Source organism: Anser anser (genome assembly GCF_964211835.1).
Source record: "Anser anser genome assembly, chromosome: 2".
NCBI lineage: Eukaryota > Metazoa > Chordata > Aves > Anseriformes > Anatidae > Anser > Anser anser.
In genome coordinates, this window is record NC_139721.1 from 61,591,757 (window position 1) to 61,607,868 (window position 16,112).

At 45.0% G+C, this 16,112-nt stretch overlaps 1 protein-coding gene across 3 annotated transcripts; it reads left to right on the forward strand.

Moving 5' to 3' along the window:
- The first annotated feature begins 1,587 nt into the window (after positions 1 to 1,587).
- CNDP2 (carnosine dipeptidase 2) lies at positions 1,588 to 16,112 on the forward strand. 3 transcript variants are annotated; one of them, XM_083821936.1, is made up of 12 exons: positions 1,588 to 1,742; positions 3,869 to 3,958; positions 4,881 to 5,024; positions 7,386 to 7,548; positions 9,075 to 9,163; positions 10,065 to 10,265; positions 10,760 to 10,844; positions 11,366 to 11,526; positions 13,471 to 13,635; positions 14,117 to 14,258; positions 14,875 to 15,022; positions 15,414 to 16,112. In XM_083821936.1, exons 2-12 carry the CDS (start codon positions 3,899 to 3,901, stop codon positions 15,481 to 15,483), a joined length of 1,428 nt encoding a protein of 475 aa, XP_083678062.1. In that variant the 5' UTR covers positions 1,588 to 1,742; positions 3,869 to 3,898; the 3' UTR covers positions 15,484 to 16,112. The 3 variants fall into 3 exon arrangements, with proteins under 3 accessions (XP_083678062.1, XP_083678063.1, XP_083678064.1); XM_083821937.1 differs by lacking the exon at positions 1,588 to 1,742 and adding an exon at positions 1,824 to 1,965; XM_083821938.1 differs by lacking the exon at positions 1,588 to 1,742 and adding an exon at positions 3,174 to 3,427.

Below are 16,112 nucleotides of genomic sequence, written 5' to 3' on the forward strand. Positions count from 1 at the left end.
GTCCCTCAGAGCAAGCCTGGCAGCCAGGCCCCATCCCACTGCCCCACCAGGAGCAGGGTAGCCGGGGACAGGGCAGGACATGTGCCCACAGGCCCCCATACCAACACGCCCTGTGGCCAGGCGCAGGCAGGGTTGTGATGGGGCAAGTCGGCAGCTCCCATGGGTCAGGAGGGGATGCTCGGGGCCCTTACAGCCAGGGGCTGTGAACTATTTTCTTATGTGCCTACCCAATGCAAAGAGTGCTTGCAACCATGTACCGTTCCTCAGCCTTTTCTGCAGGCTGTCTGAGACGATATATTCAGAGACTCCCCACTTCCCTGATCAGACCGGTGGCCCCAGTGGAGGCCTGATGTTCTGGTTCCAGTCACCTGCATGGGTGACCGGGGCTGTGCCTGGCACATATGCCAGCACTCACCACAGCCTTGTGCAAGGAGCCGATACCTGCCTCCCTCTCCCCAGTCACTTCTAACTCATGAGCTCCAAGTTACTGGATTTCATCCTATTTTTATTTCTGCAGTCCTCAGGGTCATCAAGTTGCTCCATTTCCCTTCTCTGTATCGACTCTAAGTCCCAGCTTTACGCTCTCAGCAAATTTTATCAGCTCTTTCCTGGTATTTTTGGCACTGAGATTCATACTACCCAGCAGGTATGACAGAGTGGTAAGCCTCCTTCAGTAACTCAGGTAACAAGTATTTTACTGCAGCCTTAGGCCAACTACCCTTTCTACAGCACTTTTAAGAATGTCTATAAAATAACATTAGTTTCCAAATGATTATGTCCGTACGTGGTTAGCAGCTATACGTTTCAGAGCTATTCAATTACTCATGAACAGAAGCAGCTTCAGCAGCTCCCAACTTTCAGTGCCTTGCTTCATTCAGGCTAGGTGCAGACTAATAGCAAGCCTTATCTTACCCAAGCTTTTCTCTCCCTGCTGCTTGAATGACCTTATGCCTTTTCCCCTTTGCTAGGAGTTCAGAAAACTCATCAGTAGGTGCTCTTATTTCACCTCTGCATTTTGTATGTCTGCATTAAGCTTTCCTTATCTAATCCACCTGAACCATATCTAAATCTATCTAATCCATCTCAATCACAAATTTAAGAAGCTCCTAAGGACACTCCTGACATTGGTTGGAATAATTCAATTGTCCAGGCAGGCTCTGGCCAAGACCCCTTGAATTTCTTCACATATTATTCTCAAATTTCACCTTTTTTTTTTTAAACTACAGAATCATAGAATCATTAAGGTTGGTAAAGACCTCCAACTGCCCCCCTACCACCAATGTCACCCACTAACCCATGTCCCCAAGCACCACGTCCAACCTTTCCTTGAGCACCCCCAGGGACGGTGACTCCACCACTTCCCCGGGCAACCCGTCCCAATGCCTGACTGCTCTTTCTGAGAAGAAATGTCTCCTCATTTCCAGCCTGAACCTCCCCTGACACAGCCTGAGGCCCTCCCCTCCAGCCCTATCGCTGGTTATCTCTGTGTTCACACCCCAGCCCGCCCTTTATACGATGCCGAGGCCCCGCCCCCTCCCGCGGCAAGCCCCGCCCCCTCCAGCGACAAGCCCCGCCCCCTCCCGCGGCAGGCCCCGCCCCTACCCGCGCGACACCCTCGAGCCTCCCGCTCCTCGCCCGCCCATTGGCCACCGCCCGCCCGCGCGGGGAGCGGGGCCTCCCGGGGGTATTTAAGGCGCCGCAGCCGCCGCGGCTCCCACAAGGAGCCGGGGCGCGGAGAGGCGGTGAGTGGCGGCCGGGGGGGGCGGGGCGGGGGGTGCGGCCCGGGGCCTGGCCGGCCGCGTCCCCACGTCTTGCGCCGGAGCCTCGCGGCGCGCCCGTCCCGAGGAGCAGGGCCCGTGCCGCAGCTGCCGGGGGGCTGCGGAGGGCAGAGGGAGCGGTGAGGGCCGCAGGCCTCGCTGCAGGCCGGCCAGAGGTGCTCGGCTGCGGCGCTGGCCCTGCCTGCGGGTAAGGGGGGAGAAGCTGTCCCTGTGCAGCGAGGGCCTGCGGCACCGCCGCGGTGTCTTGCTTCGTGAGGGAAAGGTTGTGGTGCTTCGGGGGAAGTGGAGGTGCAGAGCGTCGTGCATGCGGGCAAGAAACGTGCTCTCTAGTCCAAGGAACTTGCAGAAGATGCTAACCCTAATTTTTAAAAGGGTGGCGGGGGAGCTTATGTCCCAGCCTGGTGTTGTGCAGCAAGCTGTGTCTGCCTTCCCAGGTTTGAAGCTTTCTGGGACAGGCCTCTGCTACAGCTCAGCAGACTTGGATGATTCAATGTCCCTTTGAATTTTTAGGAACGTTTAATTACATTCAATGTGATGCTTAAAGTAGTCCCCAAGTCAATAAGTAGCATAGTTCTTGTTTGTGTTGGACGGAAGAACAGCCTGTATAACAGCTTGTGTTTGATGTCTGCTGTGAAGCTAGAGTCCTGATGCTGCTATAGAAACTGGTCAGCAGAGTTAGAGGGTCGGGTACAGCGATGGTGCCTGTGTGCTGCTTTCTCTGAATCTTGCCTGAGCTTCAGCTGTACATGAGGATGATGGCTTCTTTAGGGAGACTGGGCTTCAGAAGTGTCACTTTAACCTGGTAGTGCCTATATAATCCTGTTAAAGGCACAGTTTTTCTTAGGCCTGAACCCATTCATGGCTATTAGAGACTGATTGAGTGATCCAGTAGTTTAGTTTTTCTCAGTTTAGTGTTCCATGAAGAGATTTGAGTTTAATTGGTGCCTGAAACTCAGTGTTTATGCTGTGAATTGCATATGGCAAGGCAAAACAGAAGCTATCTCCAGTGAGTAAAAGGACATCACTGATCTGTGTAAATACAGTCCTGTTTGACAGCAAATGTATTCTATAAGTCTCACAGATTTGGGACAGTAGAATGTGCTTACATTGTAGTATGCTGTGTGGGACAACCTGGTAGTATTCATTTCAGCCATGTATGAGTAGTCAGCTGTTCCAGAAATCCTAAAACAAACAGTGAAATACTTGCCTTGTGACTTCTGTGTGGAAGTGGAAAGGCTTAAAGGCTGTGGCAGTAAGCTGACTGAACAAACTCCTGACCTGCAGCAGCTGGTGCTGCTGAGCACACTTGTTCAGGGGTTTGCTTGTAAAACTCATTTTTTCCTGACTTGGAGGAGGTGCTGTAGCTTTAGTTCTAACTTGAGAACTAAGCTTAAGCTTGTTGGCTTTGTTGGTTCAGTGGACAGTATGTCTCTTGCAGCACCAAACCTTTTGGACTGGTAAGGAAGATAGAATAAGTCTTAGATTTTCTCACGTGAACTTCAGCAGAAACTTAAAAAACAGAACAAGGAAGTGGTAGTGCTGAGCTAGGCACTGACCACTTGCTGGTAGCTTGCTGGGGGTGGTTTCTGTTCCCGTGGCTTCACCCTGACCTCCCTGGGAAGGCTGAGTGGCAGCTTAGGACTTCAAGGGTGAGTAGAACAGTTCATAAACCGCCTGCTTCTAGTGCTCTGCACAGGAGGTCAAATAAAAATGTTGTACTTGGACCTAGCTGCTACTATTCAAGCTATGGCACACCACTAGTTCAACTCATACCATAACATGCAACTTCAGAGTGTTCCAGTTGAGTAACACTTTGCCTGTGCTACTGCAGTGAAGTCATGAAATATCTCTACAGACCAGCTTGCTCAGTTGCACTTCCAGAGTTAGCTTGGGGAGGGGCAGAAGCAGTGCTGTTGGGGCTGGATTTGCTTTTTGGTCACTTCACTCAGATTTCCAAGGAGGGAGTGGCCTCAAGCTTTATATTCACATGGCTTGGTGTGTGGTGTTAGCAGTTAAAAGGTGAAAGTCTTCTGAAGTCATCGCTGACTGCTTCTTAAACTTCTGAAGGCTAAATTATTTTTCTGTCGCAGAATTTGCAGCAACAGCATTCTGCTTAGAAGATGTCGGCTCTCGACACCCTCTTCAAATACATTGATGATCACCAAGACCTCTATGTTAAGGTAAGCTTTCTTTCAGTGTTGTCCTGTGATACAGACAGTCGTGGGATATTAAAACTTGACAGGTGATCAGCTTCAAGCTTGTTGAGTTACACCTGTGTAATATTTATAATAAAGTAAAGTAGCAGCGGGGAGGGGGATCAGACAAAGGGTATGGCTGGTTTGGGTCAAGACAGAAAACTGTTTAAGGTTTAGTTCTGTTCAAAGACTTCCATCTCCACAGTAGATTTAACAGGAAATGCTCTATTAATGTACAGTGCAATCAGTAAGTGACTTTGAGGTAGGAAACTTCTGACACCAATAGCTCCTGAATGCCAGGCTAGATCCCTTCCCTTTTGAGAAGGGAGAGGAAATATAAAGAAGGCTGGAATAAAGTTCTCTCAAATTAAACTGTTCATGTTGAGGGACAGAAGGGACGGTTAACTTCTACACTTTGGCATTTAACCTATGGTTTAATTGTACCTTGTTTGTAATTCCCTTCACCCAAACCTGTGAAGGAATCAGCTGTACAGCACTATCACCTACCAGACAAGAAATATGCCAAGTGTTCAACTGCCAGGCAATTCCTCTCCTCTCACTGATGTCACATGGGAAAGAGCTAAGGAGGCCTGAGAAGCCTGGTGGACATTAGCTGGTTTGGGATGCTTAAAGAGCTGCAACTAGAGAACCAAAATATGCTGCCATACTCTTAAGTCTACCTTCTGTATCTGCAGACTGCACTACACTGGTGGGGCAGGAGGGCAACTGTAGGAAAGGGAGACTTGAGAGAGCATTTGAGTGTTAGGGTACTCCTCTGAGGAGAGGACAGAGCTGGTTTGCCTCAAGTTTGTTTCACTAAAATTTTAGTTGAATTTTGGTGTTTATAGTGCATCCTGTGCCATAAATGATGTGTAGTAAAACCTGTACCTTCTCCATCTTTCCACAGCGGCTGGCGGAGTGGGTGGCAATCCAGAGTGTGTCAGCATGGCCAGAGAAGAGGGGTGAAATCAAACGCATGATGGAGGTTGCTGCAAAGGATATTGAGCGACTGGGAGGCACAACCCAACTTATGGATATTGGCAAACAAAAGGTATGTGAGCATCCCCACGGCAGCTTAGCAGAAAGTCTGTTCAGAAGACAAGGTAGGTTTGCACCAGGAGGTGTGCTCGTTTCTTATGATCCCAGAAGCAAAGGCACTCAGACTCTGTAAAAGATTATTTAAAATATTATTTTAGAGCTGAAAGAGAGAAAGAGGATGGTATTGTATGTCCCTTCAGATGTTGGGAACCCAAACCATGCAGCATCTAACAGGCATCCATTTAGCTGTGCAGATTCTCTCCATGGAAATGTTGCCCCATTTGGTTTGTTTTGAACATTCTATAATAGTTTAAAAAGAAAACAACTCTGTTCATTGATTTCAGTGGCAAACAAAAGGGATGTTCACATAAGAACTTCTTGCTATGTTTCTAGATAAAGACAAGGACATGCAGGTGGTGTAATTGCCAGTGCCAAATAGGAACTGCCTTGTGAGCTACAATCAGCTGGCTAAATTTATCCCGCAGCCAAGGGATGTGCATAGCATGATGCAGGCCTGAAGGCCAAGCTGCATATCACAGCACAAGCTTGGGTGTACTCAGGCTAATTCTTGTGTGGGTCACTAATTCCTAGAGGTATGATGATATTCTGGTCGGGATCACCACCCAAGGGTCCTGTGAGTAGTGGCCTAGAAAGGCAGTAGCCTCTTGGTGTGGGATAGTCTTTCCTGCCACCCAGTCTGAGCCTCCTTTTAAGACCTTTGCTGTTACTAGTAAAAGTTTTGGGATCCACATCAATTACATCATTGTGTTGTATTACATGTTAAATGCATTTAATACCTTTCTGACTGAGCAGAAACAGAGCACCTGCAAAGAAATGTTAGACATTCTTAACACCAGGCTGGTGTTGGCCCCTAGGCCCATCGGCTGTGAAGATGCTGACAGAAGTTTTGGGTCTAAAAGACTTCTAGGCAGCTCTTTCAGAAGGCTATTACATTTAGCAAAAGATAGCACTCCTCCCTTACCAGGTAGAGATGGATACTTCATACGTGAATCCCTTCCTTATTTTTGGCTGTCTAGATTGCTTCTCTTCACCTGAGAAATGTGATTGAGCGAGAGCTTCATCCGAAGAAACCATCCGCTCTCCTGGGCTCTCCTCTGAAGTGCCCGGTCACTATATTTCACAGAATAAGACCCACACCAAAGCTGTTAGGCTAGCATTTGGTCAGTAATATTCAAAAGACATAGGGAACATTTGCAAGCTTTAGAAGATGGTTATTGTAATTGGTGCTAATGATTGCTGGGGGAAATCTAAGTATGTCAGGATCCTCTGAGCAGTTCTTGCATTTGGCAACTGGAATACACTTCTTTCTAGCAGGACAGCGGTTCATTTCATGCCCCCTCTTGAGAGGAGAAGGCTCTTGAGAATCTGTAGGACAATTCTAGCTCTATTAACCACAGCCTAAAATCCTGTCACGGGTGTTTCAGTTCACTGAGTCAATCTTGTTCCTGTCATCAGTGTAACTTTCTGCTGGGAAAGAACTGTTGCTGCCATATCAGTGAAGAGCAAGGTAAAGCAACTGGCTGACTTGCCTGATCCAGCGTGGTTTACTGCTGTGCAGCAGTTTGTACTGAGTACTGATTATTGTAACTGTAAATTCTGGCAATATTGCTTTAATGACTTAAAACTGCAGCTGGCCAAAGATCATGTAACCCGCTGATAAAAATCTGAACTTGGAGCCCAGAAGTCAAAGCTGATTCTGATTTTAATCTGCTGAACAATGTCTAGGCATGCGTTCACCAAAATGGAATATGTGCTGACTGAGACTATCAGGGGATAATTGCTTATGGGGTACTCCAAAGAACTAAGCTAAATTCAGCTTTTGAACTTTTGAACGAAGTTCATCAGCGCTACCCTGCCAGTTGCTTAACAGTAGGCAGAGAAATACAGCTGTTACACAGACTTTGAGTTTAGGCACTTGTTGTCCTCGGTGATACCACTGTCAGGAAGTCTTTGAGGTTGTAATGTAGACAGGATGAAAGTGCAGTGAAAAGCAGTGCAGAATGCACTATTAAAAGCATTTCAGCACTTATGCTTAGGTAAGTGTTAGATACGGCAGTTTGGCATGCAGACAGCTTGCTCTGCTAAAATCTGGTGTAGGAGTGGTTAAAAGAAGTGCTGAGAGGCTTGGAAACCCTAACTGTTAGGGGAATGGTCAAGAAACTTTTCTGACGTGGTTCTGTAACACCTTCACTGGCACATCCTGCTTCTGGCAGTCAGTTTAAGTAGCTTGGTTTTGTTTATCTGTCTGCAGAGGTTATGAGCTTATAGACATAACATTCAAGTATCCATTTGATAAAAATGTGCCACTGACATTCCACGTTTGTGTTTAAAAACACCTGCCTTCTACTTCTAGCTGCCTGATGGATCGGAGATCCCTCTGCCTCCAATTGTTCTGGGAACGCTTGGCTCAGATCCACACAAGAAGACCGTGTGTGTTTACGGCCACCTGGACGTTCAGCCGGCGGCACTAGAGGATGGCTGGGATAGTGAGCCCTTCACACTGGTAGAAAGAGATGGTGAGAGCTGTGGACTTCTCTGAAATTGAGCACTTCTTAAACATGTGTAGTGTTTAACTGTTCTGAAGTCATACCCTGGATAGAAATGTCAGAGGAGAATAAGATCAGAAATTAACATTTATTTAATATCAGTGAGGAAAGATGCAGTAGAAAACGGTAAACAATAGAGATGTAAAATCTCAGCTGCTCTTAGGGCTTGTGTTTTTTTCCTGACATTCTAGGTGGTGCTTGCATGCTCTCTTGTAGCTACAACAAATCTTACTGACCTCCATGTTGCCAGAAAGCCGCCTAGAGCTGGGTTTTTGTACATTTCAGAACTTGCAGCCTGTGAGGTCATGTCAGGCTGGGATTTTGTACCACTACAGGGGTCAGGAGCTCAATGCTGCTTCCTTATGTCTGGAGGCAGGAGCAGTACAGCAGCCTCCATGGGTTGCCTTGTGCTTGTGTACTGTGCTACAAGGAGTATGCAGAAGTCACAGCTAGTGCCTGGAGGAGTGTTTGTCTCCTGTAGTGGGGATGAAGAAATCAAGCAGTAGCTCCTGTTGAAATAGCATGTAGCCGAGAGCAGACTAAAACTTCTTCTTAAAAGCTGGTTTAAATCTGGTGCTACCAACAGCCCCTTCTTTGTTTCATTTGTTCAGTGTTGAAAGCCAAAGGTCATACAAATAGAGGGACATTAACCACTCTGGTTGTGTAAGCGTTAATCATTGCCAAGAAGAGGCATCTGTGGTAACCAGTGTTTCTAGCAGGGCACTTGGTCATGGGTAGCAGAGTCCAAGTCACTAAGTCAGATTATCTCCTCTGATAGCACGAGCCAGACTTGCCTCAGGCTGTGGCTTATCTCCGTGCAGCCTGGCAGTGCAGGAGGTGGATCTGCCAATTGCCGCTTACCCTGCAGGCTCCATGGCCTGCTCTGGCACTGCGGTTACATCTCCCACATCGGGCTCATAGTCACAGTTCTAATGAATTATTGCAACAATATCTGCCTTCGCTGTGATCCTGTGTGCTATATTTCCTGGGACTTCCCCACAGCCTGCAAAACTTGTCTTTGGCTGAAGTCCTTCCTGGGTGCCAGAGAAGTGATTAGTCACTAGCTTCTAAAGCCTTATTCTCAAAATAAAGAATTACTGAATTGAAGCAATATGGAATAGACTTCTTAAAAAGAGGTGTCTTGTTTCTATACCCTTACTAAAGTGTTTGTAGAAAATTTAATTATTGTAAAGGGTATGGGAATAACTTAGCCCGAGGCAGTTGCATCTCTTCTAGGCCTTTGTTCTATGCAGAGGGCTGCTCAGGGAAGAGATGGGTAGCTTTGTGGGAGAACTGCTGCAGTCCTGTACCTATCCCACTGCACCGGTGTGTAAAATGGGAAGGGAAACTGCTACTTCAGAAGAATCTGATGTGAAAGTTAGTATAAGCAGGGCTAAAAAATGTATGTGAAAGGATGATTTCTTCTGCAAGTGAGAAATGACAAAATTCATCTTATTTTTTCTCCTTACTGGTTAATTCATCTCTGGTTTCTGCAGGGAAGCTGTATGGAAGAGGATCAACAGATGACAAAGGTCCAGTGCTTGCCTGGCTGAATGCCTTGGAGGCTTATCAACAAACGAACCAGGTATGTGCCCAATATATATTCTGCTTTTTTACATACAGCTGAGTCTAGCAATAAATGTTATCCGAGCCACAAAGCCTTGAGGCAAGGCTGCTTATTCAGCTGACTGGAGGAATGATGCAACAGTCATGTAAATTCCCTGACTTCCCGGTAGGATTGAGTTGTCTTTCTGGAAAGCTGGTCTTGTGGATGCTTGGCTTGCACTTAAAATGTTTTTGCTTTAATGAAATATGTAGGAAGGAAAATACATATGGAGCAGGAGTAATAATCAAAGGTGCTCTTTCATGTGAGGTTGTCATACATAACTAGCTTGGCCTTCAGCAGAGCTTAACGTCTCACTGCCACTGAATTCTGAGGAGAGCTTTTAACTTCGTAACGCTAACCTGGGATCTTTGTTTCTGTTAAAGAAAAAGTGCAATCAGAAATAAAGCAGATATCCTGAGCATCTTGTAAGACCAGTTGCTCTTGGGTAAAGAACTAGCAATTCTCAAGTGTTGCATAGGCATAGAATATGGCAGACTGGTCAGACGAGGTAGCTCTGATGCTTACTGTGGCATGCAGTTCCTGTGGTTAATATTAGATTTTCTAGCCTTGTGACTTACCTTTGGCAACTGATCTCTGAAGGCTTTCCCCAGTTAAGAGGATTGGGAACCAGTTGTTCTAGAGCTTGTTTAAAACTCTTGAAGAGCTTGAATACCATCAAATAAAGAGTGGCATAAGCGTCCTTAATTTAAGCACAGTCTGCACTTAAACTTACTTTGTATATAATTACCAGATTCCACCATCACAGAACTGAGTTACCATTGTCCTCTGTTCTGCTCTGTACATCACAGATCAGAATTACTGATGACTGAAGGAATCAGATGTTTTCACATATTTAATCTGTGTTTTTTCATTTTCGAAGGATTTTCCAGTAAATGTTAAGTTCTGCCTAGAGGGTATGGAGGAATCGGGATCAGAAGGCCTTGATGAATTGATTTTTGCTCAGCGAGACACTTTCTTCAAAGATGTTGATTACGTTTGCATTTCTGACAACTACTGGCTAGGCAAGAAAAAGCCTTGTATCACCTATGGCTTGAGGGGTATCTGCTACTACTTCATAGAGGTAAGTTCTGGAATACACTGCCAAAACAGTATTACTGAGCTGAGTTTTCTATTAGAGAAGATGAGTGGTAGCTCCGGGTTATCCAAGCCAACAGCTTTTCTTCAGAAAAGGTAGAATTGACTGAGTAGAACAGGTTCTACTGTAATTATCTAAATATCTTCCTTTTACTATCCTGTATGATAGTTGGGTAGAAGGGAGATCTTTCAGCTATCCAGCAGCTTCACTGGGTGATTATCTCATTGCATGGATATCTTGATCCAGATATTTCCGTGAGTGAAGAAAGTCACCACAAGTCTCCAGGGTTGGAACAGTCAGTATACCAAGGGCTTGCACTTCAGAGCGATAAAAAGCACACGCTTTAACATACAACTGAGTGATCTGGATTCAAAAATAGATGCATCCTAAAATGCAGCAAAAAAATGAGATAGAGATCTCTTCTGTGCAATTGTTAGTGTCTCCATGGTAAGATTCACCTGAATTTCATTTCTAACCAGGTTGAATGCAGTGACAAGGACCTTCACTCTGGAGTTTATGGTGGTTCAGTACATGAGGCCATGACAGATCTCATTGCTCTAATGGGTAAGAAAGCAGGTTTCACTGAATGCATCTGAAGTGGGAGTAAGGCCCATTAAATCTTGAGTTAGCAATGAGGAGTTCCTAAGGACTCTGTACACCAGCAAAGCCATAACCTGTGAAGCCGTTTGCCAGGTATTCCTAAAACAGGCAGATCCCTTAAATAGAGAAATATGAGGAAGATCCTACCTAGCTTCTCCTAAAATCTTGTTGGAAACTTGAATGTTAATTAAATCATCTCTCCTGCAAACTCTTCTACAGATGCCATATTGAACTCCTTGGGCAATCCTGCCTTCAAACAACCAGCTAAACATGTAGCAGTAGAATCCAGGTGCAAGGAAGTGCAGATTTCTGGATAGCTGCAAACTCCATGAGTGCCTTCCATGCTTAGAGGAACAGGCTCTGGGAGGTGGAGGCCTGTAGTCTGTAGATTTTCAGAAAACTGACTCCTACCACCCATAGAAAGTGCTCCCTGTAATGACATCTTTTCTGGTTGAATGCTGATCCTAAGTGCTTTTTTTTTACAGGTTCTCTTATAGACAAGAAAGGAAAAATCCTCATCCCAGGCATTAATGAAGCAGTGGCATCTGTTACTGATGAGGAGCTGGCATTATATGAGAAGATTGATTTTGACCTGAAAGAATATGCAAAAGATGTAGGAGCAACAAAACTACTGCATGATACAAAGGTATTCTGTATTCCTATCTGCTCTGGTTATCTGTGTCTGTTCAGACATCTGGGTTGGTAGAAGACAAGCAAGCCTCTTGTGTAGTTACCAAGTAATTTGGTAGGCAGAGAATTCATGTGATGTCTTTAAAATCATGAGATTGTCTTGAAGGTAACTTCTCATACTGCACAGCTGACTGCATACTTTATACTTGCAGTTCCTCTGCAAAGTGTTGTATGCTTGGAAACTTTGTGTGGGTTATCCTGTATTTTAGGCAAGCAGTTGAGGCAGCTTTAAAGCTGCTCCTTAGTTGCTCCGTGCTGTGCATAAGGAACACTTCAAATCTATGCAGAACTTCCCTTATCTAGTGTTGTTCTCTTAAGACTTGATAAGAACAGCTAACACAGGAGAAACTTTTCCAGAGGTCAGATACCGCATGTACACAAACCATCTGACTTCCTGCATCTATGTGGGAAGTGCAGTGGGTTATCAGAAATCTAGTTGTTTGTAGATAGGACTTCTCATAAGGTGAGAAAACAGGGTGGCTGTGAACTTAAGGTTGATGTGCAGAGCATCTTCCTAGACCTGGCAAGCAAAGACTGTCTTGTAGGCATGAACTAGGTAGCTGCCCAAATCTTTGTCCAGGCTCAAGTTTGCTAAATGCTTGTCTGTACTTCTCGAATTGTCATCCTGTGAGTTGTACAAATAAATGCTTTTAACTGCATTGAGTCTAAAGGTGTAAGTATTGCACACTAAGTTTACAGAGATAAGCCACAGATGTAAATGCATCTATCATAAAACGCTAAAAGTGTTGTAAAGGACAAGTTTACATGTGCAGGTCTGTCTTCTGTCACAGTACTGTCAGGAGAGGACTTCAGGCTCGACTCAAGCAGCCCTAAGTAACAGTTTTATATCCTTAGTCTTGTCTCTGCATGCTCAGGTTTACATCAACTGAGAGCGCAGAGGCTTCCTTGTTTAGCCTTGTCCTATAAAGTAATGGATGAAATATAACTTGTAAGGAGGAGCTGGTAAGATGCTTGTCACTTAAGATACTGCACTAAAGCTGTTCAGTTTTAGCTAGACTGAAATCCTGGGTTGGTTTACAGAGTTTTAAGCTATATGCATGCAATAGATGACTTGGGGCTAAGGGGGAGATACAAGAAGGCTGTAATCTCCAGGTGAGAAGCAATGTGCTTGAACACTTTGGACAGTGATGGTTCAGCTTGAAAGGAGATTAGAAGCAGGTTGTACCTGGAACAAAAACTTAATGCTAAAGCCCACACTTTGTAAGTATCCCTAATCTTTGCAGTGCAGTTCAGTTTTGAGATACTGTAGCTGTCTGTAGAGGGCACAAATGTCCAGTACACTGGCAGTGTGAATTCAACACAACTGTGTCCAAGGCAGCAAGGAGGAAATGTGTATCTGAAAGGGCCTAGTGATGGTAGGCAGTAGTACTTATGTCAATGAACCCAGAGTTCTGTCAGTTTAGTGCAGATGATAATATGAATAGCTGAAAGGAGCCCACTGTGCCTCAGTCTGCAATGGAGAGACTTAAAAAAAAAAAAAATTGTAATCTGTCAGCATGTGACTGTTGAAGGTACCTGCCTGACCTGAGGCAGTGCGGACCAGAGCTTCTAGTGTGCATCCTGTAGTTCTTGAGCATCTTAAAATGGTATTCCTGTCCTTGTTGGAAGCAGACTGATTATCCTGTAAGTTCCATAGAAGTGGGAGAAAGCCGAACTAGGGCTACTGAAAAATCTCTTAAGGTGCTGAAGCCAGCTGTTGCATCAAAATGCATCCTTAACAGGAGTAATGGCTGTTTAACTGAGTGATCATGATTGAGGTGCATTTGACCGTGTGAGAAAGAACTACCACTTGCAAGTCTTTAATAGATTGAAGGAATTTACTTTGGGGGAGCTCTGTCAAATCTGATGTAACCTTGCATCTTTGTCTTCTCTTCTGCAGAGAGATATCCTTATGCACAGGTGGAGATACCCTTCCTTGTCTCTCCATGGAATTGAAGGAGCCTTCTCAGCCTCTGGAGCAAAGACTGTGATTCCTAGGAAAGTGATTGGCAAGTTCTCAATCAGGCTTGTGCCAAACATGACTCCTGAAGAAGTCACAAAGCATGTATGTTGAGATGCTTTGGTCTCAAAGCAACAGTCTCTAGACTTCCTTTCTGTGTGTCTGGGAGAAGTTTTCTGGTTTCTGAAGCAGTTCTGTTTGCTTTGCTACAGTCTTCCATGTTCTGCACCTGAGCTCAGATATTTGAGGGAGTTGAAATAGTGGCCTTGATGTCCAGTTTCTCTCACCTAACTTGAAGACAGCTCAGGAATGAAAGCTGATTTAACTGCAGGGCACTTGCATTGCCACCAGAGCATATTCAAAAGTGTAAGAGTTCGACATAATGGCTGACTGTTTTACAGTAATGCTATTACTTGCCTAAAGGGAGGTTCTGACCACAGAGCTACATAATAATAATATGAAATAGCTATAGAAAAGCTATTGCTGTACAGCAGTAGTGACCTGCAAGTTCCTAATATGCCTTTAATACACTGTCTTCACCGGTGCTCATGTGAATAACAGTAAGACTTCTCAATTTTTCCTATAGGTTGAAGACTACCTGAACAAAAAGTTTGCAGAGCTGCAGAGCCCCAACAAATTCAAAGTGTACTTAGGCCATGGTGGGAAACCCTGGGTGTCTGACTTCGACCATCCACACTACATGGCTGGTAGGAGGGCCATGAAGACAGGTCAGTGGGTTTTCCGCTTGGTATTGGGGAGAATAAAGAGCTCTTGTTCCAGTGCCTCGAGGAATACTGCAGAAGTCATGTTTGCAGAACATTTATGGTTGTCTGCACATAGGTAGTAGATTTGGCTCACTAAGTAACTAAGCATTTCAGTTGCAGTGCTTAAACTCAGTTCTGAGGTGCAGGATAGAAGGGAAGTTACTCTCAAGCTCATTCCTACTATACTGAAACAAGCCTTTTGGTATAGTGTTGCTTTTGTGTAAGGATGACATTGTCAGCAGTCGAGACCATTTGTTTAGCCAAAGTCCTCAAAGCTTAGGCGTTCTAGTGTCTTTCTTAATCAGTTATAATAGGTGAACTAGAGCAAATCTAACTTCTGTTGGAGTACAAATGCCTTTCAGGTAGTGTTAACTGCTTGAACTAAACCCCACTAATACTCCAACACAATTTTGGGGGTAAAATTCCACGATTGTGTGATCTTTGTATGGCTAAATAAGAGCTGTTTGTTTGGCCAGCACCATACAGAAATGTTTGGTACCTGATTGCTTAAGCAGCACTAAGAATTTGTTGGAAAAACAAATGCAACCCCAAACTGACTGGAGTATCTCCCTTGTTTTAGTTTTTGGAGTCGATCCAGACCTGACAAGGGAGGGAGGAAGCATTCCTGTCACCCTTACTTTTCAAGAAGCAACAGGCAAGAATGTCATGCTGCTTCCTGTTGGAGCTGCAGATGATGGTGCACACTCTCAAAATGAGAAGCTAAATAGGTAAGAACATTTATCTCTGCAACACTGAGTTGTACTGTGGGTCTTCAAGTATTTTGGAGAAGACCAAGGAGGATTGGGCTCTTTGAGTCTCTGGAAGGCAAAGTGCAACTCCTCATCAGAGGATGACTGAGTGGGTGGTTGTGGTAACTGGTCTGTAGCTGAATCTTGACCTTATTACCACTTCTGATTACGCACATTTGAAACTAGAATGCTTTTGTACTTTGCTGTCAAAGCTGGACTACTTTCCCCTTCCCCAAGGGTGGCATTTCTGTCCTGCAGCAGTGGTTCCTGTAGCATCTGTTGGCTGCATAGGACAGATACTGCAAAGTGAACAGCTACTGGTGAAACAGCGCAGGCTAAGACATGCTAATGGAAGTGATCTTCCCTGCAGGTACAACTACATCCAGGGGGTGAAGATGCTTGGTGCGTACCTCTATGAAGTTTCCCAGCTGAAGGACTAAGCTGGATGCCTTCTGGTTTGTGAATCAGAAGCCTGAATTTTCTTAGGAAACAGCATCAACTGTCAATTCTTACGGCTTCCCTTCTCTACCAATCTACCAACACTCCAGTGCTTTGGGGAAGAGGGAAGCATGTGGTTCCACTTGAGAAACAAAGAACATTGTATACCAAAAATAATCCTTTAAATGCTTCAAATGACACAGACTACTCTTGGTCCGGCCAGTAGTCCTGAACTGCATCTTAGTCCCCTCTATATCACTTCAAAGTCGTGGTTTGCTGTACTCATCTACTTTTCCTGTAAAAGCAGGAGGAACTGTTTGCTCTCAGCTGCTTAAGCAGCCACATCAATTGCACAACTGTCAGTAAAGTGTAAGGTTCTTATTCCAGGATGGGTCCTGGAAATAGTCAAAGTGATAGATTATGGGGCTGTACTGGAATGTGTTCAAGCTCTAGTGAGGCTTCTGAGTGATTTGGGAGAGCGGTTTGGCTCTTACAGTTTATACCTGCCTGCAGGTTTTGATTTACAGTGAATTAGGTTATAACAAAATTCACTGGGGTAATGACTACTGGCTGTTTTTTGTAAAGCTGCCTTTGTACTCCCTAAAAAGGACAATAAATCATGCTCTAGCAA

Excerpts from the sequence above, each read along its gene's own strand:
- CNDP2 (XM_083821936.1), top strand. The coding sequence starts at position 3,899 with ATGTCGGCTCTCGACACCCTCTTCAAATACATTGATGATCACCAAGAC. Across the intron at positions 13,636-14,116 it reads CTGAAGAAGTCACAAAGCAT|GTTGAAGACTACCTGAACAA; the intron begins GTATGTTGAGAT and ends TTTTTCCTATAG. Across the intron at positions 15,023-15,413 it reads CAAAATGAGAAGCTAAATAG|GTACAACTACATCCAGGGGG; the intron begins GTAAGAACATTT and ends TCTTCCCTGCAG.